Here is a 23,089-nt window from a genome sequence, read left to right as displayed (position 1 = left end):
ACTTGTCCGAGAGCAATTTCTTCGCCGTTCTCGCGATTCCCGTTTTAAGTCACAGGAATCGGCACATTACAGGACAATTTTCAACAGGGCGGGGCAACAGATAAGGCTTCAGCACTCGGGCTGAGTTCAGTGACTTCGCACATCTGGCACTACAACCTATTTCCTCTCCTTGTCGAGGAAACAGCCATTCTAACACGAGCAACTTCATGCAGTTTTTCTGAGCATTACCGACATGAGGCTCTTTTCACGACTCTCTTGTACTTTGCAAGATGAACAGTGCGTTCACATTTAGAGAATTTCACATTTGAGGAAATATGTATCACAGGGGATATCGTAATAGGCCTGAGGAGTGCAGGTTTTAATTTTTACCTGGAATATATGCTGCACCCCATGCATGTCACACTGAAACATATATTCCACATAATATCGATGTACGACTGTATATATATATAAAAAAAAGTTTCTCTCAATAGAACCATTCCTACAGTTCCTTGTTCACGTTTCCACGTCGACCAATCGTTAAGAAACAGAGCGAGAGAGAGAACATCATATTCTACCTCTCCCAAAATTCGCTGTTATATAGGCTTTGGAAAATAATATTACTAAGATGTTAAAAGCAAAGAATACATTAACTTACAGTCTTTCGAAGACAATGTCCTCAACACAGCAAATTTATACATTTGCTTTGCACATCCCTGATGAGAATTTAATCACTGCGGATGATCGGCTCGGTCGCACACTGCTGTCCCACGTGCGGATCATGTGCTCCGCAGCTGAACAAAGACCGTCTCTTTCGGAAACAATCCAACCTCTTTGAGCGTGGCGGAGGGATCTACTTCGGTTAAGTTGCGTCTTGGAAAGTTTGTGATCAGTTCGTGAGTTTCTTCAGAGAAGCCACTGCAGGCAGCAAACTTTATGAGGGCCTGGAAAGGAGATCTGTGTGAGGTGCAATTTAAATAAATGCTTTAAATACCTTCAGCTGTGATGTGCATGGGAAGGTCATTATCCTTCGAGATCCATCTGGAAATCTGATCATCAGCTCCGATTTTGGGTCTAGAATCAGAAATGTAAGAGAGAGTAAATATACTCAATACTTGTAGACATCGGAGAGGATTAGATAGCAAGTGTGCTTTGCTCTGGTAAATTCAAATATGAGTTAATAGAGCTTTGTGTTTTAGGGTTAAACCCAGTTTACTTTCAATTTGCGTCACTGTCACTTATGGTAAGACCCAATCCACACAATTAAAAAAAATAAATAAATAAAACTCGCGAATACCAGTCCAAATTCAGCACTGGAGAATGCTAAGCACTGTGAAATCAGCACAGCAGCTCAGCATCTTGTGCTCACTGCAAATGCGAGGAGTGTCCTTTTTCCTTTCTTTCCTTTTTCACGAGAAAATCCGCTCTTCCACTCAATATTGCTCGATTTTACTACCTTATTTCACTCCTCCTGAGGTAAAACGCTATTTTATCCCAGATTTTCAGAAACCATAAAAACCCGAAAACACAAGCGCCCAATCATTAATACCATCTTAGCACAGCAGAGAAGCTTCTTGTTACATGCCACAGTATTAGAGGGCAGCACATGCAATCCTATAACTATAAGGTAGAAACGTAGCTGACCGTCATCACTCCCAAGATATGCCTCCCAGCCTTCTGTTTGCTCTTCAGGTTTTGTAGACTGATGCGTATTCGAATGGGATGTAGACCTGGATGCGGCACACATGTCCGACCTACCGCCAGGAGACTGCGGCATTGCACACTCTGCATCCGAGTCAAACGTTTCTAGGTCGCTGTGGTCGTCGTCCGAGACGACCTCAGTTCTCCTCACAGACTCTTGAAGGGATGCTTCGATGGCTGCTTTTAATTGGGTCTCTTCGCTCTCCTCATAAACACCATCCTAAAATTGGAAGTGACATTCAGGGGAAAGTGTTTGTTCATTCACACCTTTCATTCACATTCACACCAATCACATTCACACCATTCACACCACTCACAATGCTTTTCAACAGGAGTTTTACCCTCCAATTCTTAAAAAAAAAAGAAAACCCAGAAGCTTTATAGCTTTAGACCTATTCTGCCAAGAGTTCCACCTACGCATGGAAATGTGGTCTTGTAACCACCACTTGCAACCATCCTGTCCACTTGTACTACTTCCATTCAAGGAAGGGGTTCTACACCGTAAGCACAAGCCCTCGAAGATGCAAGAACGGCATAAAGCACTTAATATCACACGTTACTACTGCTGTACCTATCATGGCAGCTCAGGTGCAGAACTGCTCCTCTTTGCAGACTTATACCCCTGCCAAACGGGCATTTTTGAATGATCATTGAAATGAATGGTCATTGAACACGCGCGTGGCGCCACCAAGCGAGTAATGTGTCAACTTCGCAAAAAGCATTGGATTCAATGCTTCCTGAAAGGTTGACACGTTACTCCCTAGATGGCGCCACGCACGCGTCCAATGCCGATTGGTTTCAATGATCATTGAAGAGTGCACGTGTGGCAGAGGTATTATTTTCCAGGAATTATGTCGAATCTGTGACTGTCGCGCACACACATTTTCCTGACGACAGTGTTCATCCTGGTCGGAGTCAGAAAAACCAGAAGATGAACCAAATGAACATGTAAAATATGCAATGCTCACTCTGTCAGATGTTGGCCTGATTCGTTTCTTTGGTGGACTTATGACTGTTCCGTCAGGAGTTGGATGCTCTGCTAGGAATTCAGTCACTGCAACGAAAGCAAGGTCAATGCACTATAAGTATGCAGGGGCCCGCAGGGCAACCAAAAGGCACTGCATGCTTAGACTTTGCTATGCTCGAAGTATTATTTGACTGTGTGCACTACAGCACACGTTAGCAGACGTTAGAGCACGTCAAAGAGCATGTGAAAGAAGATGATGTGCCATAGTACCTGCATCACAAAACTTGACGGCGTCGACCTGACTCCATGAAAGGACTTTCTCTCCTGCAAAAAAGTGCAGCATGCAACATCAACCTTAGAACATTTTGTGGCTTTACGTCCGTTAGGTTATTAGTCATTATTAATTAGTTATTATAGGTTATTACGATCGTTACTTGCCTGTCCTGGGATCCAGAATGGCAATATACGGGTACTCCACAACTTTGTAGAAGAGAACATACCTCTGGCCCTCCTCACTGTCTTGATAGACCTAATGCAATCACGGGACATCTTTTAGGCTACAATGGTGCTGTTGCAATGGATGACGCTCACCTGCCAGAAAATGAAGTGCTCAGAGACAATGGTCTTGATGATCTGATTGCTCCAGACATCCCTGTTGAGCACCTGACAGGCAAATTCTTGTCCATTTTGTACATTAACCATCAGCCACTTATTCGATGCTTTTCCAACTTCTCTTGCCTAAGCAAAAGCATAAAAGACGTCGCCAGTGAAATTCTTCAACCAGTATCGCTGGAACTACAGTCTAAGGACTACAACGCAATATCTTTTCAAACAAGGAGATGAAAATAGTTCAATGTGTGCAGCATACTTCCTATGGGGTGCTGTTAGATTAACCATCTTCTTGTGGGCAATTTTTAAAACAACTCAGTTACTGAAAACAAGTTTCTAGTTAGTAGTAATAGTTAGCTAGCTGCACAAGGTCAGTGATGCATGTATGGGTAGGATGTATTGTGCCACCTTTTGAGATACGGTAGGTCATGTTCTTACTGCATGGTGCCCTCCAAGGAAGACTTTGCAAGGATTCGATCCTGAGTGCACCCACACACTCATATTTTTGCATATAGTGAGATGGGATGTCATATGGAGTGTCATGAATGGTGAGGCTGAGAGATTTGAAGTAGCCCAAAAATATCATAGTATCAAAAGTATTCATGGACGCTGCTTAGATAGGATACAGTGACGTCACCCAGCATTGTCGTCTGCTTCAAAACCTTGCCATAACGTGATGTCATCAATGTGTTACTTTCAGTGCCCTCTCGTTTCACAGAGGAGAAGCGTTCGCTCCGTAATAAATTCGTCTGAATAAAATCTGCGCAGTTTTGGAATGACATATTTCGTACGCACGTTCCTGACGTCCCAAAGGTTACCGATATGCCACACCATCTCTGTCGTGATTTTGTTACGGAGTCTCACTTTAAAAAAACCAAAAACCTCAAATTTAATCAGGAAACGCGAGACCCCGCTCGTACAACGTTTGAATAGCATTTTTAGGTATTGCACGGAGAGGGTGTTTAATGAATTAGCTTACAGATTTCCTCCTGAGCTTCGAGAATCATGCTTCGTCACTTACAGATTCAAATGAGCCCCTGTGCATGAGGTCCAAGGGCGGGCGAAACAGGTCTTCCAACGTTTTTCTTTTCTTGTACGAGAGATCATCTCCGTGTAACATTTTTTCCTCTTGTATCTCTGTTTGGTGTTCAAAGGCAATAGTGGCTATAACATCACATTCTTACACAGTTACATCATCATTCACAGTTAAATCATACTAAATCTGTTTAACTGCTTGCAAATCAATAATAATCAACATTAGGGTATAACTCGAATAGGAATAAGTCTGTATTTGGAGGCAATGTAGCAGGGGCAGTTCTAGTACTCTTGATCACACACTTACTCATCTCGTTTTGGAAGTCCCTGAAACCATCAAAAACACTGTAAGCTGCCCTTCTAGCCCCATGAAACCCTGAAAGAAAAAAATATATTCATGTACAACACGTTGGGCGCACAGCTACCTCAGGATTACACGAAAACAATAAAATGTAATTGCCGTACCAAATGGATAAGCTCCTTCTACGAGAACTTCCCTTACAGGGGGTATGGGTGGCCTTACATCATCTTCTCTGCAAGGACAAGAACATTTGAATGTCTGGTAAAACCTCACACTGCTGCCAAGGTAGGAATGCAACACTTCTTGACTTTCCATTTTTGGTCTGGCTAATGTTTTGACATTCACAATTTAGCGATACATTTTGTGTGTGTGTTCCTGTGTTTAATTCGTAAGCAATCTAGTCTCGAACACGAGCTCCGAAATCACCGTCCTATTATTTCCAATGCTATTCACGGCAACCACACCAGATACTCTGAAATGAATATTGATGGACGGCCTACAATTATAATTTTTGTGTAATGTGCGGACAAAAGCCGTTTACAGCTACATCACGCACCCAATCACATCACATCATGCATGGCGATCACACTTTCACACGAATCATGTAGCAAAACTGCATGCACATATTCTCCAAAACCATGCAACAGAGCCGCAAATATAAGTATTACGTTGGAGGACTCCAAGATACATGACAACCACCGAGAAATGGAAGCCAACTGAGGATTGAGCAATCTACAAACTTAATCGTTCATTAGGTGTTTACAGGATTGTGTCAACACTAGATGTATTAAAAAGTGTTAAAATGTTTGCTGCTTCATACTTCGAAACGATGACACCATGACCCCAGTGACATGGAGACAAAAGGACTGGACGACATACTGACCGACAAACAGTTTTATTCCACAAGACAGTTGTTTTTATATATCAAGGCCAGACAATGCCCTCTACTGCGATATATATCATCCGAGGCCAGCTCCTGTACCAAGAAGCCATTCAGATTTTTTAAAAATCTGGGGACCGGTGTATCAGTGGGGTTGTCGAAAAAAATAGAGCAGTTCATCAAAAAAAAGAAGGGGTGAATGGGGAAGCAAAAAAAAAGTACACGTTTCGGAGTATCCCTGTAGAGGGGGTTGTATGGCCCTGGCATATAAAAACAACTCTATTATGGAATAGAAATGTTTATCAGTCAGTGCAGTGTGTCGTCCAGTCTTTCTGTCTCCCCGGCAGTGGAGTTTTATAGTTTTTTTCAACTCTAAACGCGTGTCTTGGTCAAAGCGTATTACTGTTGCTGTCCCATAAGAGTAAAATCGAGAAATCCTCTTACGGATTTAGAGATGGTGCTGACTGTGCGTCCCTCGCAGAAGCATGTGCTGGGGGAGCATCCGTGGAATTTGATGGCGCCGTCCATTCCGAGTCAACATGCATGTTGATTGCCATTTCCAAATTGTTGTTGCAAGCTTCCAGCATCCGTTTCGCAACATCTTCATCCGCCCCTTTGAAAACCGTAATGGATAATAACTACAGGGTTCCATCTGTTGTCATAGACAACACCTCGCAGCACGGTCAATCCGCCTAGATTGACAGCCTATTGTCAAGTCAAAGGCAATGAGTTATAAAACCAGCAGCCACCTACGTACACCACGTAAAATTGCTACTTAAGGTAAGGTGGTAAACTATATTGTAAGGAAAGCGATTTCTGTGTGCAGCGTTCCTGTAGAAATTAAGCGGAACAATAAAATATCGAGATACGTCCCATTCTCTGACTTGGAAGTCTGCTAGAATATGCTATTTTTTGGCAGAGAGCGCATAGCTGCAAGCCCGAATTTGTGTCATTGCTTTAATTAATAATTAGATTTCAAACACATTACAGCGTTAGGAACGAGGAAAATAAATACCTGTAACTGCACAGAAATTTTCAATCAGGTTAACTCCTTTTGAACCGGTGGACGTCGACGCCATTTTGCAACGCCATCAATGTTGCTTGCGTTGAGAGCCAAAAACAACTGAAAAGTGGTGCGTGTTCATTCTGTAGCGGTTGCAGCTGTGGTTACGTCAGGAAATGACTGTGGCGGGCTGTTTATATTTGTTTCGCAATAATGCACCATTGTGCGTGCCACATCGTGCTCCTTGTCTTTGCGTACGGCAAAGTGGCGGATCCGGGGGGGGGGGGCGATCCCCCCCTCGAAATCGTCAGTTTATACATTGGATTTCCCTCTCTCCTCTCCCCCACTACGCACTCCAACAAAGAAATCCCCCCAAACCGAGGGTCTGGATCCGCCCCCTGACATGGCCTAACAATATGACAGCATGCGGCACTCAGAGCTATTTGGGCTCCCATGTTCCCCATTCAAACTGATATATGTTTCATTTCATCATGTCTGCGCGTGTGTTGGAGTCTCTAGTCAGGTATCGCAAAGGAACATGCTCCGAGAATTTACGGGCGTAGGAGGTCCGTGAGTCCCTTGGAGCATTGTGTTCAGTATGGGGTGGGCCGGTGGGGGTCTTTCTCTCTCTCTTGCCGGGTGCAAAACATGGAAATACGAAAAATTGCACCTGTACCATGGCAGCTCCTCCTGCATGCAGCCGTGCTTCTACACCAAGCAGTCACGGTCTGTTCAAAACTATTGTGTTCGGGACACTATGCGGTGTCGCAGGAAACCGTGGCCAGCAACTCGCGCTGAGTTCTGCGAGCAGCCTTATTTTATTCTTGTGTGTGACTGGATTATGAAAACATTCAAGCACGACTCCACATATTTATTGTTCCACAATAATCGGGGAACTCAGCCTCACTCGTTGATAAAAAGCACATTCTTTCCGCAATGACCAGCAGAGTTGAATGTCGCACAAACAAAATATAAAAGACCTGCCGATGAGCAGCTGTCAGACAAACAATTCGGATTCAGCTCAGAGTGCGTGACACCAGCAGAAGATTTGCTTGGTGCGTGTCCCTCCATTCCTCACGTCGAAGACTACATGAATAATAAAAACCAGTCCGCATACCAGCACAACAGCCACTATACTGTGCAGAGCTCATACATTGCTAACGTAAATGTCCATAACTATTCCTCGAGGGAGCTTTACACTCTCAGTCACTGTCACCTGTCGGCTTCTGAGTTGAGCTGCAGCCACATGTCGTGCAGGCGATTCACAGTTTGATGCACGCTGGCGATGTTCCTTGTCAGCAGGTCCATACTGAGCGCGTAGTTCGCTGCGTCAATTTCCATTTGTTCCTTGATGGCTGCCGTTAAAGCGGTCAATCCTTGAAGAATTTCTTCCACGTCGTCCTGGCGTTCTGCTGCAGCCGCGAGGACATCTGCTGGATCAGGGAGATTCATCATGTCTGTCGAGTGGTGGCAACCGGTCCCGTCTGGTCGCTCGTGCAAGGTGCCTCGTGTGCAGGACCACCAAGGTTTTACGGTGTCAGTGGTTAACTTCAGCATTCGTCCGCTAGGTGCTTCTGCGTCAGGTAAGATATCTTATCAAGTAAGGAGAGCAAGCCTTCTCGGAAAACTTGTGTCGAAAACGTTCTATCATGTCCTTGACAGAAACTAGAAGAAAGTTGTAATCCCGGGCGTCTTATCTGTTTGCGTGCAGCAGAGCTATACAACAAATTTGACACAAAGCACTTCATCCGTTTTGTGGACATGGATTGGTGTTCGCGTAATCCGACTCCAAAGTGCTTCCAACATACCCGGGAGGTACCCGGGTTCGAATCCTGGTGCCGGCTGTGCTGTCTGGGGTTTTTCCTGGGTTTTCCTCAGACGCTGTCAGACATATGTCTGCACAGTTCCCTTAGAAGTCGGCCCAGGACGCACATTCCCCCAGGGCGTCAGTCGTGACGTTGCCCACATCTGTGAGGCCGACAACGGCGAGCCCTTTCAACATAAATCACCAACTGTGACGTAGCCGTGGGAGAGTTGTGGCTAAGCATCAGCCTGGAATGCTCAATCCTGACAACGATTTTACCGAAAAATTTCTAATTTAACAAATCTACTTCGAACGGATTTTTCTGAAAGGGGGGGGGGATCCTGCCCTGGACAGCATGCTGTTACACTACCAAGGTCAATTGAGACCCTATGGACCGACAGAAATTGAAGGTGGTTAGGACATCTGGACCTCCCGCTAGGTCCGCCCCTGCTTCTAACCATCAAGATACCACCCACACCATGCTCCCTACAACCGCAGCACTGCTGACATCTACTGCACAAGTCAGTCTTCACGCGGACCCCATTTGGCTCCTTTCACTTGTTGTTACCGCCGCTCACATTTCACCCTTTCTTTGTACTTTGTAAGAGGGGTGGGAAATGTTCTTACACAGGTTGCATGGCGTTGAGTGAAACACCTTTTCCCAACTCTGTCATCAGAAGTCAGGTCCTCAAGACAAAGCACACGCACACGACAATAGAGGAATTTCTAGCTTTTTATTTATCTTTGAGCTAGACAAAAGGCACCTGATGTGAATGAGTTGCACCCTGTGTTGGCTGTGCCAACAGTGATGAATTGCCTGTAGGACGAAATATATATCTTATTTCATCACACATGAAGACTTTAGCGTAGAAGAAATGTCGGCTGACCCTGTGGCGTCGCTAGGGTACGCGTCACCCGGTGCGGGAGCTCTTTGCGTCACCCCCCACCCCACCCCATTCCCCCATTAACGGATACCTTTCCGTACCAGGCTATTCGCGATAAATAAACATATTACACCACACTCAGGAAAAAAAAAAAGTGCCTCGCAGAAAGCTCCTTATGTTGTTTTTTGCGTCATCGTGCCACGGAGAACGGGAGGAAACTGCAGTATTGGTGCGGCGCGTCAGCCCTCCCGTCGCTTCACCCGGTGCGGACCGCACCCCCCCAGACACCCCTAGTGACGCCACTGGTGACCCGAGAAAATAATTTACTAACATGACTTGCTGGCACTGAAAGTGCACGTGATGTACAAGCGTAAATGCTAGCGGAACACATGGTTAATGTGCAGTCACGCAGGAGATCGGACCGATGACCGACGGCGTGGAGTACGGCACCTGTTGCTCCGGCAACGAAAGGACAGCAGCTTTCCTGTACTGCATGCGCTCTTTCTGAAGGAAACTGAAGGGGAAAAAATGGCAGGTGTTCCCCCTGTTGCCTCCGCAGCCGCATAGTCATTCGATTTGAAGCTTATTTACTTCTCAGTGCGTGTACGGTGGGGAACCCCGGTACCAGGGGTTTGACAAAGCAGTTATGGCACTGAAAAATGTAATGATATCGTTACTTGATTGCTAAGCCAGACACACAGCACGTATTCCACACTGACAAGGACCACACATTAGGGGAACTCCTGATGAAAGTAGTGTGCTTCGAAAACAAATTCCGCTTGGCACCGCGAGTATTCCTGGTTGACGTATCTTGTTGTTGCAGTAGCTCCTGGTCGCATTCTTGGCTTTACGGGTTGAACAGAAAGATTTCACAATGGTTTCAATACCAACTGGGAAGCCCATACTAGGATGACTTTGCTGCGGAGTCCCCCATTAAGACCCTTCATGAAGTGCCCTGTTCCATGATGACTTGCACAAGGTCTCAAGAGTGCACGTTGCCATTACCCGACACCACAAGCTTCTCATCTGCTTGGACACAGGAAAGCTCCTCAGGTACCGCTGGTGAAGTCTTCTGCTCGGTTACGTCAGCGTAGAACCCTCTCAAGCGTCCACTATAGTACGCCACGAGTATTTCAAAGACGACGGCCAGGAACAAGATGGCGACCGAGGCGCCGTGGTAGTAGTAGCGCAGCTTGTCCGCGTCGTAGATCCAGCACGTGCCAGGACTGCCGCACTTGTCCTGCCACAAGACACAGGACGCATCGAATACGGCGCCGTACAAAATGGGGTACGGTACGTAAGCTGCAAGGATAAAAAGGTCAACCTCGTTTTTCCTTTCTAATAACGCAGTGGCGCACTTACTGAAGATGCTCGATAGACCTTCTTGAACGCCCAAAGCCATGGACTTCTCTTCTTTGTCCACAACCCTTTTAACAGAATGTGTCGTATTTAGCATATCGGTGACTCATAATTTTCTGTGTGCGAAAAGAAAGACTGGTCCACACAAAACGAACATTGTAGCCGAAGGCGTTAGAAAGACTATTTCCGGCGGATATGCTGAGCTCGACAAAGCAGAACACTAAAGCGGTACTCGGTCACTCATAGACGGTTTCGGTTTGTGCCATATACCCACCTCCCTGCTGTTATATAGCGCCATTATCCCACCAGAAATCCCTGATGAGGTTACCATACCGACAAAGCGTGTGCACAGTAGCACAGTATTACCTGAGTCCCAATATCGTATGCGCTACAGTGGTAGTCCTCGTGATAAACCCGACCAGCAACATTAGGGCCACGAAGATGACAATGTTTTCACATGACTCATCGCAGAACCCAAGGTAGGACTGCGGTTCCATTGGTGCTGTAGTGGTGGCAGTGGAACTGTTGGACAAGCACGAACAGTCGCCTAGTCCAGGGGCACCATCCTACAAGCCATATAGCGATATATCCTATGAGACCAGCTTATCCCGTGAAAGGCAACACATAGAAGATGAAAGATGAAGAAGTGTGAATGATGACCATACCGTGAAGTTGACATGGCATCCGGCGTAGCATGGCGAGAAAAAGACTCCATTAACTTCTGGAACACAGACTGGCTGGAAGAGGGCCGTGGTACAGTTGCAGTGCGAATTGCACGGCGCATCTAACGCAAGCCTACGCAAGAAAGAAGAAAAAGGACAGGTATTTATTGTTCATCCCCATCACGATTTCATCATCAAGATCATGGACTTCATCTCGTGCGTGACTTTGCTGTGACATTACTCACTTACTGCCTACAGACGTGGTGCCGATGAGCTTTATCCCTTGACATCCGATGAACATGCAGGCCATGTAGCAGCATAACTTCATGATATCACAGAATGTGGTGTACGAGGCAACGAGACGCGGTTTGGGTCGAAAGATATGCAGTGCCATTCCACCAGCGCCTAAACCTAAGGCGTTGGTCAGCAGGAGCACGGGCCCTGGAATACAGGATCGTACGCATGAATTGCGATGTTGCCTTCAATATCATCTAGTGGGAATCAGAGTTATTCCGTAGTTGTTTAATGAGCATGAAACATTGATTGGTATTCTAGGTATACAAGGCAAGGACAGAACAGCTGTTGCTACATCGGTAGCTCGGACAGACGGTACAGACGGTAGTGGCGTCACTAGGGGAGTGCGAGGGGCGCTGGCCGCACCTGATGACGCGACGGAGGTGGGTGACGCCCCGCACCGCTTCTTCTCTTTCTCTGCGGCGCCATGACGCAAAAACCGCGCGAGGACCGCCCTCAGCGAGCACGTGATTTATTTTTTCGGCGTGTGCTGTGTTATTGTTATTTTTCGTGCATAGCCTGGTATGGAAAGGGACCCACAATTGGGAGGTGACGCAAAAAGCTCCCGCACCAAGTGACGCCACTGAGCTCAGTCGGTAGCGTGCTAGAAGGTCGTCGTTGAAGTTTATTTTCTTTTTGCAAAGCCATAGCTTAAAAGGGCCTGCCAACGCCGACAACAGTGTGAGTCCGTCCGTAACAGCTTCATAAGGTGACGTGACCTGTCATATGAGGTTCACGTGCCGCCAGCACGTGATTGCCGGACTGTGTTCGCAGTACACTCGGATTGCTTAATCGCTCCCATAACAATGAAAAAACATAAAAAGCCGACTTCACAAAACATTAAACGGCTTTCAATAAAAACATAATAGCATGTCAAAAAGAATTTCCATTATGGCCCAATAAAGCAACTGCATTTAAAGGCGTTTGGCAGAATGCCCAAAGACGCCCATTTATATATATACGAGTATTGCTTTTTTTCTTGTATTTCCTTGTTCGCGAATCCCTCAGTCTTTCGTTGGGAAGGAGTTTTGCTCGCACGCTTTTTCTGTACGTGATGCACGTGACATATGTGTGTACGAAGTGTGAGGCACGGTCGCGAGCAAATCAGGATCCAGCGCGCGTCAGCGTCTCTATTTACTTTTGCCTTCTTGTGCTCTCATACCTCTACGCCGAGTCTCAGCGTCATGTGTCACGTCAAAACGAAAAACGACAAACAGGACGCGTCATCCGTTCATTGACCTGCTCAATCCATCTCTCTTAAAAGCATGAAAACTTTTCGAACGGAAATGAAATCCCTGGGAACACGTGGTTTGGGGAATCGCAAGAGAACAAGATGTCAGACGCGCCGGTATTTAGTTAGAACGGGTCACTCGTTGGACAACAATCACTCCCGCAGCAGTGTATGTTCCAAACGAATAATAAAAACAGACTATAGAGCTCATACTGACCACTGAGGAAGCTGGCTTTGGAAGCCGAAGTCTGATACTGAACTTCCATGTACTTGGCACTCATCATGCCATGACCCAACGTGACATTCGAGACTAGCAGCCAGTAGATAAGCCTCATTGTGTATAACCTATTTCGGAATAGACGTTTCAAGCTCACAAAGAAGCCGTCACCTGCAAAATGAGAAGAACGACGCTGTTACCAGGACAGCACTGTCCAGACACAAGATCTGGATGCATGCAAGCCACTATAGTAGCCAGTGAATGGCGTCATCATCCCCTTCTTTGCACTCGGTTACAAGAGTTTAGTCGGCGACAAATAATTATTTTTGCATAGTAGTGTTGGGCCGATAAGGTAACGCACGGAAACTATAAGGAAGGCCACGTTGAAACGCACGGCGACGGGCTCGGGTCCTCTAATTGAGGCCAATTAAGTGAAAATAATTTATCATTTTCGTTTCGTGGAGTGTCAACAAACTCGTGAAAACTCGTCACTTTTCTTCCTTTATTTGTAATATTTTCTGTTCAGCAGCACAAAGAGCTTAGCCTTCCCTCAGCTACTGGGCCCAGAGGGACCTAACGTCACTCAGCACGAACGCCAACGTGGCCTTCTTTCAGAACAAACCGTTTTGAGGTTGCGTGTTATTTCGGAACGTACTGTGCGAACTAAATTACGAAACATTATATATATATATATATATTTTTTTTTTCAGAGGTCCGTAATACGTGATTTATTGCAGAGATCCATAATGTGGTATGGCGTAGTCGTTACGTAATGGTCAGCAGAGCTACGCTGAGTAGACTGGCAATGGTTCGAGCAATACTCTCAGACAAGAAGAACCGAGAACCTTACTTTTCCGCCTATTGTTCGGCGGCACTCCTTCACTATCTTCCACTTTGGCACTGGTTGACGAAGACAGATGCTTCGGAAACAGCAGTATAGGTAGAGCAAGGGTGGAAAGCATGATTGCCAGTAGGACGTATCCCAACCACCAGGCTCCCACCCAGCGGGGATCTGTGGGCTCGATTCCGGGGTCATCTGAAAGTGTGCCATTACGAAGTCATGTTCCTTAATCACGGGGGATCAACTTATGTCATCGGCCCGACTGCCGCGAACTATTAGAATGACAGAACAAGATGATGTTGCTGACGAGTGCAATATACTGGCCAGACGGCCAACAAGAAGGCCGCGTACGTAGCGGAACGCGGAACCCACTCAGATTTGCCGTACGTTGCGCAATAACCAGTGAGACATTCTAATCACGCGCCATTGAGCAAGGACATTGAACAGCTGTTGAACGGATGCCCACGTTCGGAATTTGAACGGGGCTGCGTTTCCTTGGTAATCAAGACCATTTTGACGATTGACATCAAGGCCGACATTGGTTAAAAGACAATTCTCCTTCGTTGCTGGACCATGGTATAGTCAAGTATAATTTAGAGCCTAAAAAGTTTCAGGCCTCGGTGTATAACTCCTGAAATGCCATGTGTGGCAAAGAACACGTAGATAAGTGTACAGTCGACGTACACGAACTCACATCTGGGATCTTCGTAATAGCGAAGGCAGACGGAAGCCAAAGAGTAACCAAGCGTTGGTCCCAAGAGCTTCAGGATCGCCATAAAAGCTAAAAAGATAGTGAAATTCATATAGTGGCACATTAATGACATGTGTGTGTGTGAAAGATATAATAAGCATATTTATCAGCAAAATGCATGCGAAGTGCAGTCATAACAGAGGTTAACGGGAACTGTCAGACCTCGGTAGAGAAGTGGAAACCATGAACAATATTGTCGAGAGTGTGAAAGTTGTAATAAGCTACAGATAAGAAATACATCTAAGCTATTACACACCTTTGGAAACCACTTATCGTATGTTGAAAATATGTGTCAAAATATAAACCAGACCTTTTTATTCGTTATTCCTAAAATTGTCCGGGCGAAATTTTTCAATTCATTTTATTTTCTAGCTTTTGAAACAGGGTAGAATTCAGAAAGGGGTATGCAAAGGCACCGGAATATAGCCAGCCTTTCTGAACCTGATATCAGTGAACATTCCTAAATATCTCATTATCTTACCTGCGTATCACATCGCGGCGTTGATCCGTCAGAATAATGGTTATTTGGAGTATAGCTTATGTGCATACTTGGATCAGTGAGAGAAAGACGGACAAAGAAAACGTGGAAAAATCAGCTTTTGTCCTTTACGTTAATTATCCCCGCTTCTGTCGCTGACCAAGTTCTACGTTGCATGTTTTTGTTGTGAATCAAACCTTACGCCTGAAATATCTTGCAACTATGGCTGAAAGATTTACATCTGCATGGCTCCACTGTCCAGGTGCTGATATTTATGGTTCAATGGCTTATTATGTCCAGCTATAAATACACATCTTGTTATATGGTGCGCATGTTCTCGTTCAATTTAACTGCTTTCCAAACAGTGCTGTCAGCAATCGCGCTGCTTAGACTCAGAGGTTAATTGTAGTATGCAACCTCTGTATGCATAACCCTGAAGCAAATTGACAACCCCTCGCTATCGCTAGGAGTTTCTCGTCTGATAAACGCTGGGAAACTGTCAGGAAGAGCTCTCGTCGGGACTTATCACTTCACTTAGTTACACCTCGCAGGGGCCATGACGATAGTAGTTTTTGTTTTTACTGTGTATACGTGTCCTTTTTGCGATAGCGTATTGCAGCTGACCGTCAAAAGATCACTCAGCTGACTAGAGTGCAGACCAAACAAGCTTCCGCCGCGCTAAAGCAGTGTTCGAATGGGGAAGTTGATTTCAGGAACAACGCATACTCCACCTACCGAAGTGCAACGGGGAATTCTTCTTTTTCACGCTATCATCGACGTATGTGCTTCCAGCGACATAGAGCACACTGTATGCAGCACCGTAGAAGCAATTGGCCACAAATAACGCGGCAGCAGTCACGTGCTGCTCTAAGGAACTGCTGTCACACCCGCTGTCCCGTCCCGCAGGACACACGTCCAGCGCGGGAAACACGGCATCCGATGCGAGAAGACCAACACCAGGTCCGTAGAGCAGGTACGGCACGGCGCTGGTGCAGCAGCTCACCACGAGACAGACGATGCTCCAAAAGAGAAGCACGGGTTTCGACACCCTCCTGGAATAATGGCCTACAGCGAAACTAACAAAGAACGGGCTAACACTGACGGCGAACAGTATCACAGCTATGAACCAACTTGACAGTCCATATCGACGCTGGAGCGTGGACATGATGCCAAAGAAGTAGTAGAACTGGGCATTCTGGAAAATGAGCAGGACGCCGTACAGAAGGGTGAAGCACTTGGCCTTGGCGAATGCTTGCAAACATCGAGGGCGGAAAGACCCCACGCCGCACAGCTGGTCGGCAGGAACCTCGGCTTTCGCCGCGGAAGTCATGGGAAGGTACGCGCGCTCCAAGCAGCGCTGTTGCCGACTGTGTATATGCATGCGGTTGCGCGAAACGGAGCCTTGGCAACGTTCCCTGTCGTGGCGTCACGCATCTCCCTCTCGCAGATAAATAAGCCCTTGGAAACGGCGAGCGAGGTGGCTGCCCCGACGAGAATGGTGGCAGCGCGACGATGTAGCTCCAATTGCTTATCAATGGGTTAGCGGGATCTGGCATGCGGTTTAGTCCTCTCGAGTGTGCTGGTCGGATTTCAGTGCGCTTCCAGGATCTTGAGAGGTTTGATGACGTGGGAACCAGTATCTGTCTCCGATATTGGACGAAAAAAAGAAAATCATTGGAGAAGTGGATGCAAACTTGGCTGGGATGGTTTTTGGCTGGCACGTACGCAGCCGTGGCAGACAGTGTCTGAGGGGTGGTGCAACAACGGATATTTCTCGCTGTGTAATATTATAGCGGGGAGGGGAAAATAATAAAAAGGGCTTCGCTATAACGACATCGCTTCTTCTTCATTTTTGAACTCTCGCTTTATTCGAGGTCTCACGTTGTCCCGATCGAAATACACGCGTTTCGAGTCTGATTATTCGAAGTGTCCCGCCAGTCAACTCCGCTTAGTGCGAAGGGCGAGCCGTCGGAAGCCCGTACAGCGCACCTAGCTTCCGCCTTTTCTGTACTCTCTCTCTCTCTCTTTTCACATATAACTTAAAACGCTTCCTGCAGCATTGATACAAAAGTTTATTGATTGTTTGAGTAGTTTTTGAAAGGTTTTCGTTGTGTTTCCGCGCCCTTCCGATACATTAATTGCTGCCACTGTTTTTGTGGCACACTCGCTTTTATCGAATTGCCACTTATATCGAACCTTTTTCTGATCACGTTGCTTCGTCATAATCGAAGGTCTACTGTCTAGTGTACATAGCGTGTCCTCACGCAATCTGAGCCAAGGAGAATTGGGCGCAGATGGTGGGGTGAATGGCATTTGCTAGACAGTGCCTCGATGTCTTAACATAGCTCCCATAGTCCTATCTTTGCTTTTGTTTTCTTCTTATTCTTGCAGTTCGTGGAGTGAAATGGTTCTGCTGCAGCCCATGGCTGTCGCTACGAAATACTTTCCCCCATATCGCCACCCGTAAGTTCTGGGCCCATGCATGGGGCTCTATGGGATTTCTCTTTTCCGACGTGAAAGTTCTGGGACTATCCCTTCCCACAACGACGACACGCCACAAGTTGCAGCAGCTACAATAAAGGCCGTCAACGTTGATAGTGAAATCTACGTTGCAGAAAGCGACGAGATATGCAAATCGGAGGAAGGAACTACAGTCAAACTCCTTTACAACAAAACTCGGTGAACAGCAAAAAAAAAAAAAAAAAAAAAAATTGCAGTAACGGTACTTTCGTTAAAAAGGATGTCCATTATTGGACCTATAGGGCTCCAGCGGGACCGCAAAAAAATTTGCTGTAGTGGTATTTTCGTTAAAAAGGGGTTCGCTATAAAGGAGTTTGACTGTATTAACAACGAGGAGACGTTGAATTAAGCCACCAATCGCGCGGCTGCCATTGTCTTTGGGACTGCGTGCCACCATCGCCCAGGACTTTCTTATTCATTGTACTGCCACCGACCACACATTTGACTACAACATTAGCTGTTCGTGATGGCTGATTGTGATGTCCTTATTTATCGAGCACACTGACTGCCGATATGGCTTCACGCTGCATCCTGGGGAATTATAGGGAACTGTGCCTTAGAGCCTCTGAAGAAAACCCGAGGGAGCACAACCGGTGCAAGGACATAACATCAGACCCCTTAAATCAAACAACTTTTGTGAGAAAGTGCATGCCGGCGCGCAAGGGACAAACCAAGCTGACACACGCTGTCCATGACATTCCATCACACAAAAAGTTGGCTTGTCATTCCCCACCTTTCGTGCAAATACGAACTTATAGTCTTTGTGGGCGGAGGTGATCCTCATTAGTTTTGCAAACGGAAGACCACGAAGAAGAAGACCAACGAGGTGCGCGAACGCGCTCGAGCTCGCGCACAAAACCTGCACGGACTCAAATATTCGGTGACCGTCAAAAGTTCCATAGCGCGATCGTGAAGAGACGACCGGGCATGGCGGACGAAAATCCCAATGCAGTACCGAACCCTGTACTTCCACCAGCTTCGTCCAGCTGGACAGTAACGCTCTGGAGCCTGGTGATCACGGCCACAGTGCTCCTCCTCTTGTCAGTGGTGGTCACCGCTTTCGTCACGACGACGCTGTTCACGCCGACGCTGATGCCAAACGCCAGTCATCCATTGCTGCCGCAGCTGAGGATTCCCGACCACAAGCCTCCGAAGCAGCTCGTCGTAGATTCTTCGGCCCCGTCAACGGCAACGCTGCCAAGGTACGACTGGCGGAGAAGGCTGTTCTGATCAGCCCTTAGAGAGGCCTATCGTCGGGACAGTTACTTGACGGTCTCGCTGAGAGTGCTTGCTGAGAATGGTGGAGGTCAGAGGTTCAAGGATGAAGGCGTGTGTACGAAAGCACCTCGGAGGGAACGTTTAGATTTGTGCGAAACATAGACTTCGGCACAGCTGCCAGCGGTGGAGCGCGTGACGTCCGCCCTCTGTACGTCATTGGGGGGGGGGGGGGGGATAACTTTACATGTACACCTCACTGGGGCACTGTCAGGTATCCCAGTACCGGATGATTATATCGGGCTTGCGTGTCGTTATGGTAAAGTGATACGGTGTCCCTACAAATCATGTTTCTTCTCATTCCAGGCTGTGCGAAACGACCGCCTGCATCGAACAGGCGAAGCTGCTGTTACGCCAGTTGAATAGCTCACGAGATCCGTGCGAAGACTTCTACAGCTACGTGTGCGACGACTGGGCCGCGAAACGACCTCTCGCTCCTGGAGCGGAGCGTATTTCCCTCGATACCATTCTGAGCGACGGTTACATCGAACTGCTTTCTTCTGGCCTCGCTGCGAACATCACTGAGTATCCCGAGATCCGCTTCTTGTTCGAGCGTTGTCTCAGCCCAGAACCTGACCTCTTCGACAGCCTCCTCACCATGTTTCTTGAAGTCTCTAACAAGTGGATGGTCAGATTTCCCAAGCAGCAACTCACCCCCACCGACGTTTCTAGTAAAATTGGCAGGATATTTCGCGAGTTGGGTGTCGAGACACTCTTCAAGTTCTTCGCCGTAAAGGACCCCATGAACAAGACGAAGAGATACGTCGGACTTGGCGAGCCCTCCACCGTTCTCCTCCGCGGTCGTCTTCAACAGGACGAGTACGAGCTGGTGAGAATCTCTTTTGCACCCGTACTGACGTTCTTCCAGCGGTACGTCGACACAGACCTGTTTCTGTTCGAGGACCATCTCTCCAACCTCTTGGTGAGGCCACGGCGGGACTCTGTGGCCCTAGTCAACTGCACAGTGATCAAGGTGCGGGACTTGCCCATCATGCCGAGCATCGATTGGACCACACTTCTACAGAGCGTGTTTGGCAAAGGCCTGCGCCCAATATCACGCAGGACCTACATCAAGCTCGACTCCCCCGAATACATCGTGAGGTTGACTAGAGGAGATATTGCCAAGTCCACCAAAGATCTTTTGGCCTATCTCCTGTTCAAAGTGATGATGGCTCTTTCGCCCTTGTTGAAGGACGACCGGCTGCGGAACGACCTGGCGTCTGTGGCGTACGCTCGGCATCCTGAGTTCGCCCAGACGCTGCCGCAGAAGCACTATTGCCTGCGGATGTTGAACAGGTTCGAGCCCAACTTGCCGCTCTACGTCTCGCGACACTTTGCAGAGAACATCGTGGGAGGCAAAGAAGTCGTCGAGGAGGTAATATCCGTGCTCAAGCTTGTGCTTGACCGGCACGTGCAGGACAACCTCGGACCACTCAGCTCGGGACTTAGGGAACACCTCCAGGAGAAGCTGCGGAAGTTGTCGTGGGAGCCCTTCCTACCGAAAGCACTCAACGACAAAACTTTTCGGGCCAAGTACCTGGAGGGCATCTATTTGAGTAACTCACCGGTGTCAACGGCGCATTTTTTCTATACGTGGATTCGCAAGTCGCTCGAGAAGAGTCTAGTGGCGCACATGAGCTCCAAGGTGGCGCACCCGGGGTGGCAAGGAGGCTTCCTGTCTTCGTCGAGCAGCCTCCACTTTCCGTACGAGCGCCTGGAGATTCCGTTGCCGGTCTTCGACTTCTTCATGCGCAGCGATCCCGCCCTCAGGCCCCTGCACTTGCCCCGGGTTGGTCCAAAGGTCTACCGGAGCTTGTTCAGGGCCATCTACCACTGGATGTTCAACTTCGACTACAGCCAACTGCGAGGCTCCACGCGCATCTTCGATCAGCTGCGTGACTGCCTCGCTCAACAGTACTCTAGCCTGCTATGGATGGACAAGAACGTCCAGCTGAATAGCTCGCAGACGTCCTGGGAAGATCTCTGGGACTACTTGGCCGTGCCGCCAGCATATAAGGCGTTCCAGCTGTACAGCAGTAGGGTGTCGCCGCACTACCGACTGCGCCTTCTGGAACACTTGAACGTCAACCAGCTGTTCTTCGTGTACTATGCGGTGAGCTTCTGCGAGAACAGCAACCGACGGTTTCTACGCAAGGAAGCTGCGCAGGGCCCGCACAGCCCTGCCTGGTACCGCGTCAATGGCCCGCTACGCAACATGCCAGAATTCGCACGAGCTTTCAGTTGCAGACCCGGCAGCTTCATGAATCCGAATGTGAAGTGTGGCCATGGGTTGTCGACCCGTTTAAAGGATGTGTTATAAACTGTTCGACGTGACTTTGCAGTGGCCATTTGATGTTTCAGTGATTGTTGCACAGCGCACTACCTGTTGCATGTGTAGTACGCACGTCGAACGTCAGACTACCGTTCAGTAACTGTCATAAAAGATGGAGCGTTTTCACTTTGCCTGTGTGCGATTACTCGAAAAGGGGCTCGCGGGGGTGTTGGAAAGTACCACTTAGCAGCTGTGTACGGGTTTAGCTGCACGGTCTGGACAACAGTCTAGAAGCTCGTCACGGGAAACTTGCAGACCAAACACTGCTCTTAATGTTGATATGAGCTGACTTACATTACGTGAACGATTGCACGTATAGTCTGCAGGCCTTACCATAAGTCACCCGTTACGTAAGCCTTAGACCTGCTATAAACTGACAAGCGCACTACACCCTGATCCTCATCCAGAATAGATTGTCATGGCCGAGCCCCCAGAGTGCAAACGCGTTTCGTCGTCGTTGCTACCTCAAGATCGTACCGACACTTCTTGGGTTAAATTGGGCACTACGTTAAGTAGCTGCTCTCTCACTCTTTCTCGGGCGCTCAGAGTTTCGTGCTCCTCAACTCAGCTTTCGTGCTCAGCTATTAACGGGACTTGGACGCTCGAGCACACTCGCTGTGCTGCTGTTATTTCTCTTTTTTCTACTCTGCTCTGCTGCCGCCCCACCGTCCTGCGTTCTCTTTCTTCGCTTTCGTGGAGAGGAGGTAAGAGGTTACGTAACACAGCACGATACCCCTTTTTCGCGCACTCTCCAAAAGCTAGGGCGCGCTCCAGTACGAAACTCGGAGCACGGGCGCAAACGATTGGAGTGCCAAACACTCGCGCTCCGGAGCAGCCACTTAACGCGCCCATTGTGAAGCGTTTTTGCTTGCATCATGGATCGTCAGAATGACTGACGTGGTAAGTCGTGTTTATTTTCGTTGATTCTGTGGTTTCGCTAGTCTTTGACAGCTTGGACAATAAAAAAATAACTTTTGGTCGCAATGAATGAAATCACCTACGGGGTCGCATCAAAAACACCATCGGAGGCCCACCGGCGCCAAACGAAGTCACCGCCACCCCTCCGCGAACTTGATTGGCTGGATGAAAAGCGTTTGCGGATACCCAGCATGGAACGGTTCTCGAAACGGTTCGCGTCTGGGAGGACGCATCGCCGCCTCAAGCTGGGGAGTAGCCAGGGGAGGAAATGATACATTTGGGAAAGGGAAAAAAGGGGGAAATCTTGCTCCTCCATAGAACCCCCTCCCACCTGGGAGGGGGGGGCGATCGACACCCCAAAACATCTCTCCCGTCACCAACTACGCGCTCCGACAAACAAACTCCTGCTACCCCTCCCCCCGAAACCGGCTTGTATCTCGTTAAGTATGACACGCAGAATAATTCGTTTTGTTCAGTATTCTGGCGTGCAGTACAGCTTGGCACAAAACTTTACGAAACACGGCACTGGCATATTTCTTCATCCGAGTGGCCCCCTGCTAGATATCACGAAAACTTTGAATAAGAAACGGGAGACCGGCTATTCGATCTAGGAATATCGCTTCAATCGAGAAACGAGACACACACCCAGGTGTTCCGTAAACCTTTGTCCCAAGCTGTATAAGACGTTCCCGATGTAATGAACCACATCTTATGAAGGCACCGACGTTTCAGATGTTATGCTAGTTCCATCATCAGAACGAGGTTTTGCTTGTTTGCTTGGTACGGGTTAAGAGTGGCCAGCCCAAGCAAAGTTGACATTCTACTCTTTACTTTCAACATTTTGCCTGTTCACTATTGAACGGACAGACAGCAACCCGGAAGCAGGTCTGTGTCTGGGGAATTGTTCATGCTTCCTTTGTTTCTTCTCATATGCCACAATTGCAGGTTCTTCCTAATCCCTGAAGACCTTCATGTGCCACCTACGTACCCATCCAATAAAACCAAACCAGCAAATGTAAAGGCTTATCCTGACGGAACCTGTATGGGC

At 47.7% G+C, this 23,089-nt stretch overlaps 3 protein-coding genes across 4 annotated transcripts; 1 reads left to right on the top strand and 2 right to left on the bottom strand.

The window, feature by feature from the left end:
- LOC135367156 (UBX domain-containing protein 7-like) lies at window positions 1-6,596 on the bottom strand. The gene is made up of 12 exons (XM_064600286.1): window positions 6,488-6,596; window positions 5,917-6,085; window positions 4,757-4,824; window positions 4,599-4,667; window positions 4,278-4,393; window positions 3,239-3,385; window positions 3,086-3,176; window positions 2,918-2,971; window positions 2,649-2,734; window positions 1,624-1,900; window positions 974-1,053; window positions 1-923 (listed from the first exon to the last, which is right to left on the bottom strand). The coding sequence occupies exons 1-12, from the start codon at window positions 6,549-6,551 to the stop codon at window positions 759-761; spliced, it is 1,386 nt and encodes a 461-aa protein (XP_064456356.1). The 5' UTR covers window positions 6,552-6,596; the 3' UTR covers window positions 1-758.
- Window positions 6,597-8,994: 2,398 nt separating this feature from the next.
- On the bottom strand, window positions 8,995-16,566 carry LOC135367153 (solute carrier organic anion transporter family member 5A1-like). 2 transcript variants are annotated; one of them, XM_064600282.1, is made up of 9 exons: window positions 15,732-16,561; window positions 14,462-14,548; window positions 13,777-13,962; window positions 12,927-13,097; window positions 11,430-11,625; window positions 11,188-11,317; window positions 10,889-11,088; window positions 10,526-10,590; window positions 8,995-10,465 (listed from the first exon to the last, which is right to left on the bottom strand). In XM_064600282.1, the coding sequence occupies exons 1-9, from the start codon at window positions 16,375-16,377 to the stop codon at window positions 10,146-10,148; spliced, it is 2,001 nt and encodes a 666-aa protein (XP_064456352.1). In that variant the 5' UTR covers window positions 16,378-16,561; the 3' UTR covers window positions 8,995-10,145. The 2 variants fall into 2 exon arrangements, with proteins under 2 accessions (XP_064456352.1, XP_064456353.1); XM_064600283.1 differs by having other exon boundaries at window positions 10,199-10,465; window positions 10,522-10,590; window positions 15,732-16,566.
- Window positions 16,567-18,335: 1,769 nt separating this feature from the next.
- LOC135366216 (neprilysin-2-like) lies at window positions 18,336-21,249 on the top strand. The gene is made up of 2 exons (XM_064598883.1): window positions 18,336-18,718; window positions 19,098-21,249. The coding sequence occupies exons 1-2, from the start codon at window positions 18,444-18,446 to the stop codon at window positions 21,109-21,111; spliced, it is 2,289 nt and encodes a 762-aa protein (XP_064454953.1). The 5' UTR covers window positions 18,336-18,443; the 3' UTR covers window positions 21,112-21,249.
- Window positions 21,250-23,089: the final 1,840 nt, after the last annotated feature.

This window comes from Ornithodoros turicata, chromosome 8 (assembly GCF_037126465.1).
Source record: "Ornithodoros turicata isolate Travis chromosome 8, ASM3712646v1, whole genome shotgun sequence".
In the NCBI taxonomy this organism is placed as follows: domain Eukaryota; kingdom Metazoa; phylum Arthropoda; class Arachnida; order Ixodida; family Argasidae; genus Ornithodoros; species Ornithodoros turicata.
This window is presented reverse-complemented; position numbering and strand designations above follow the sequence as displayed.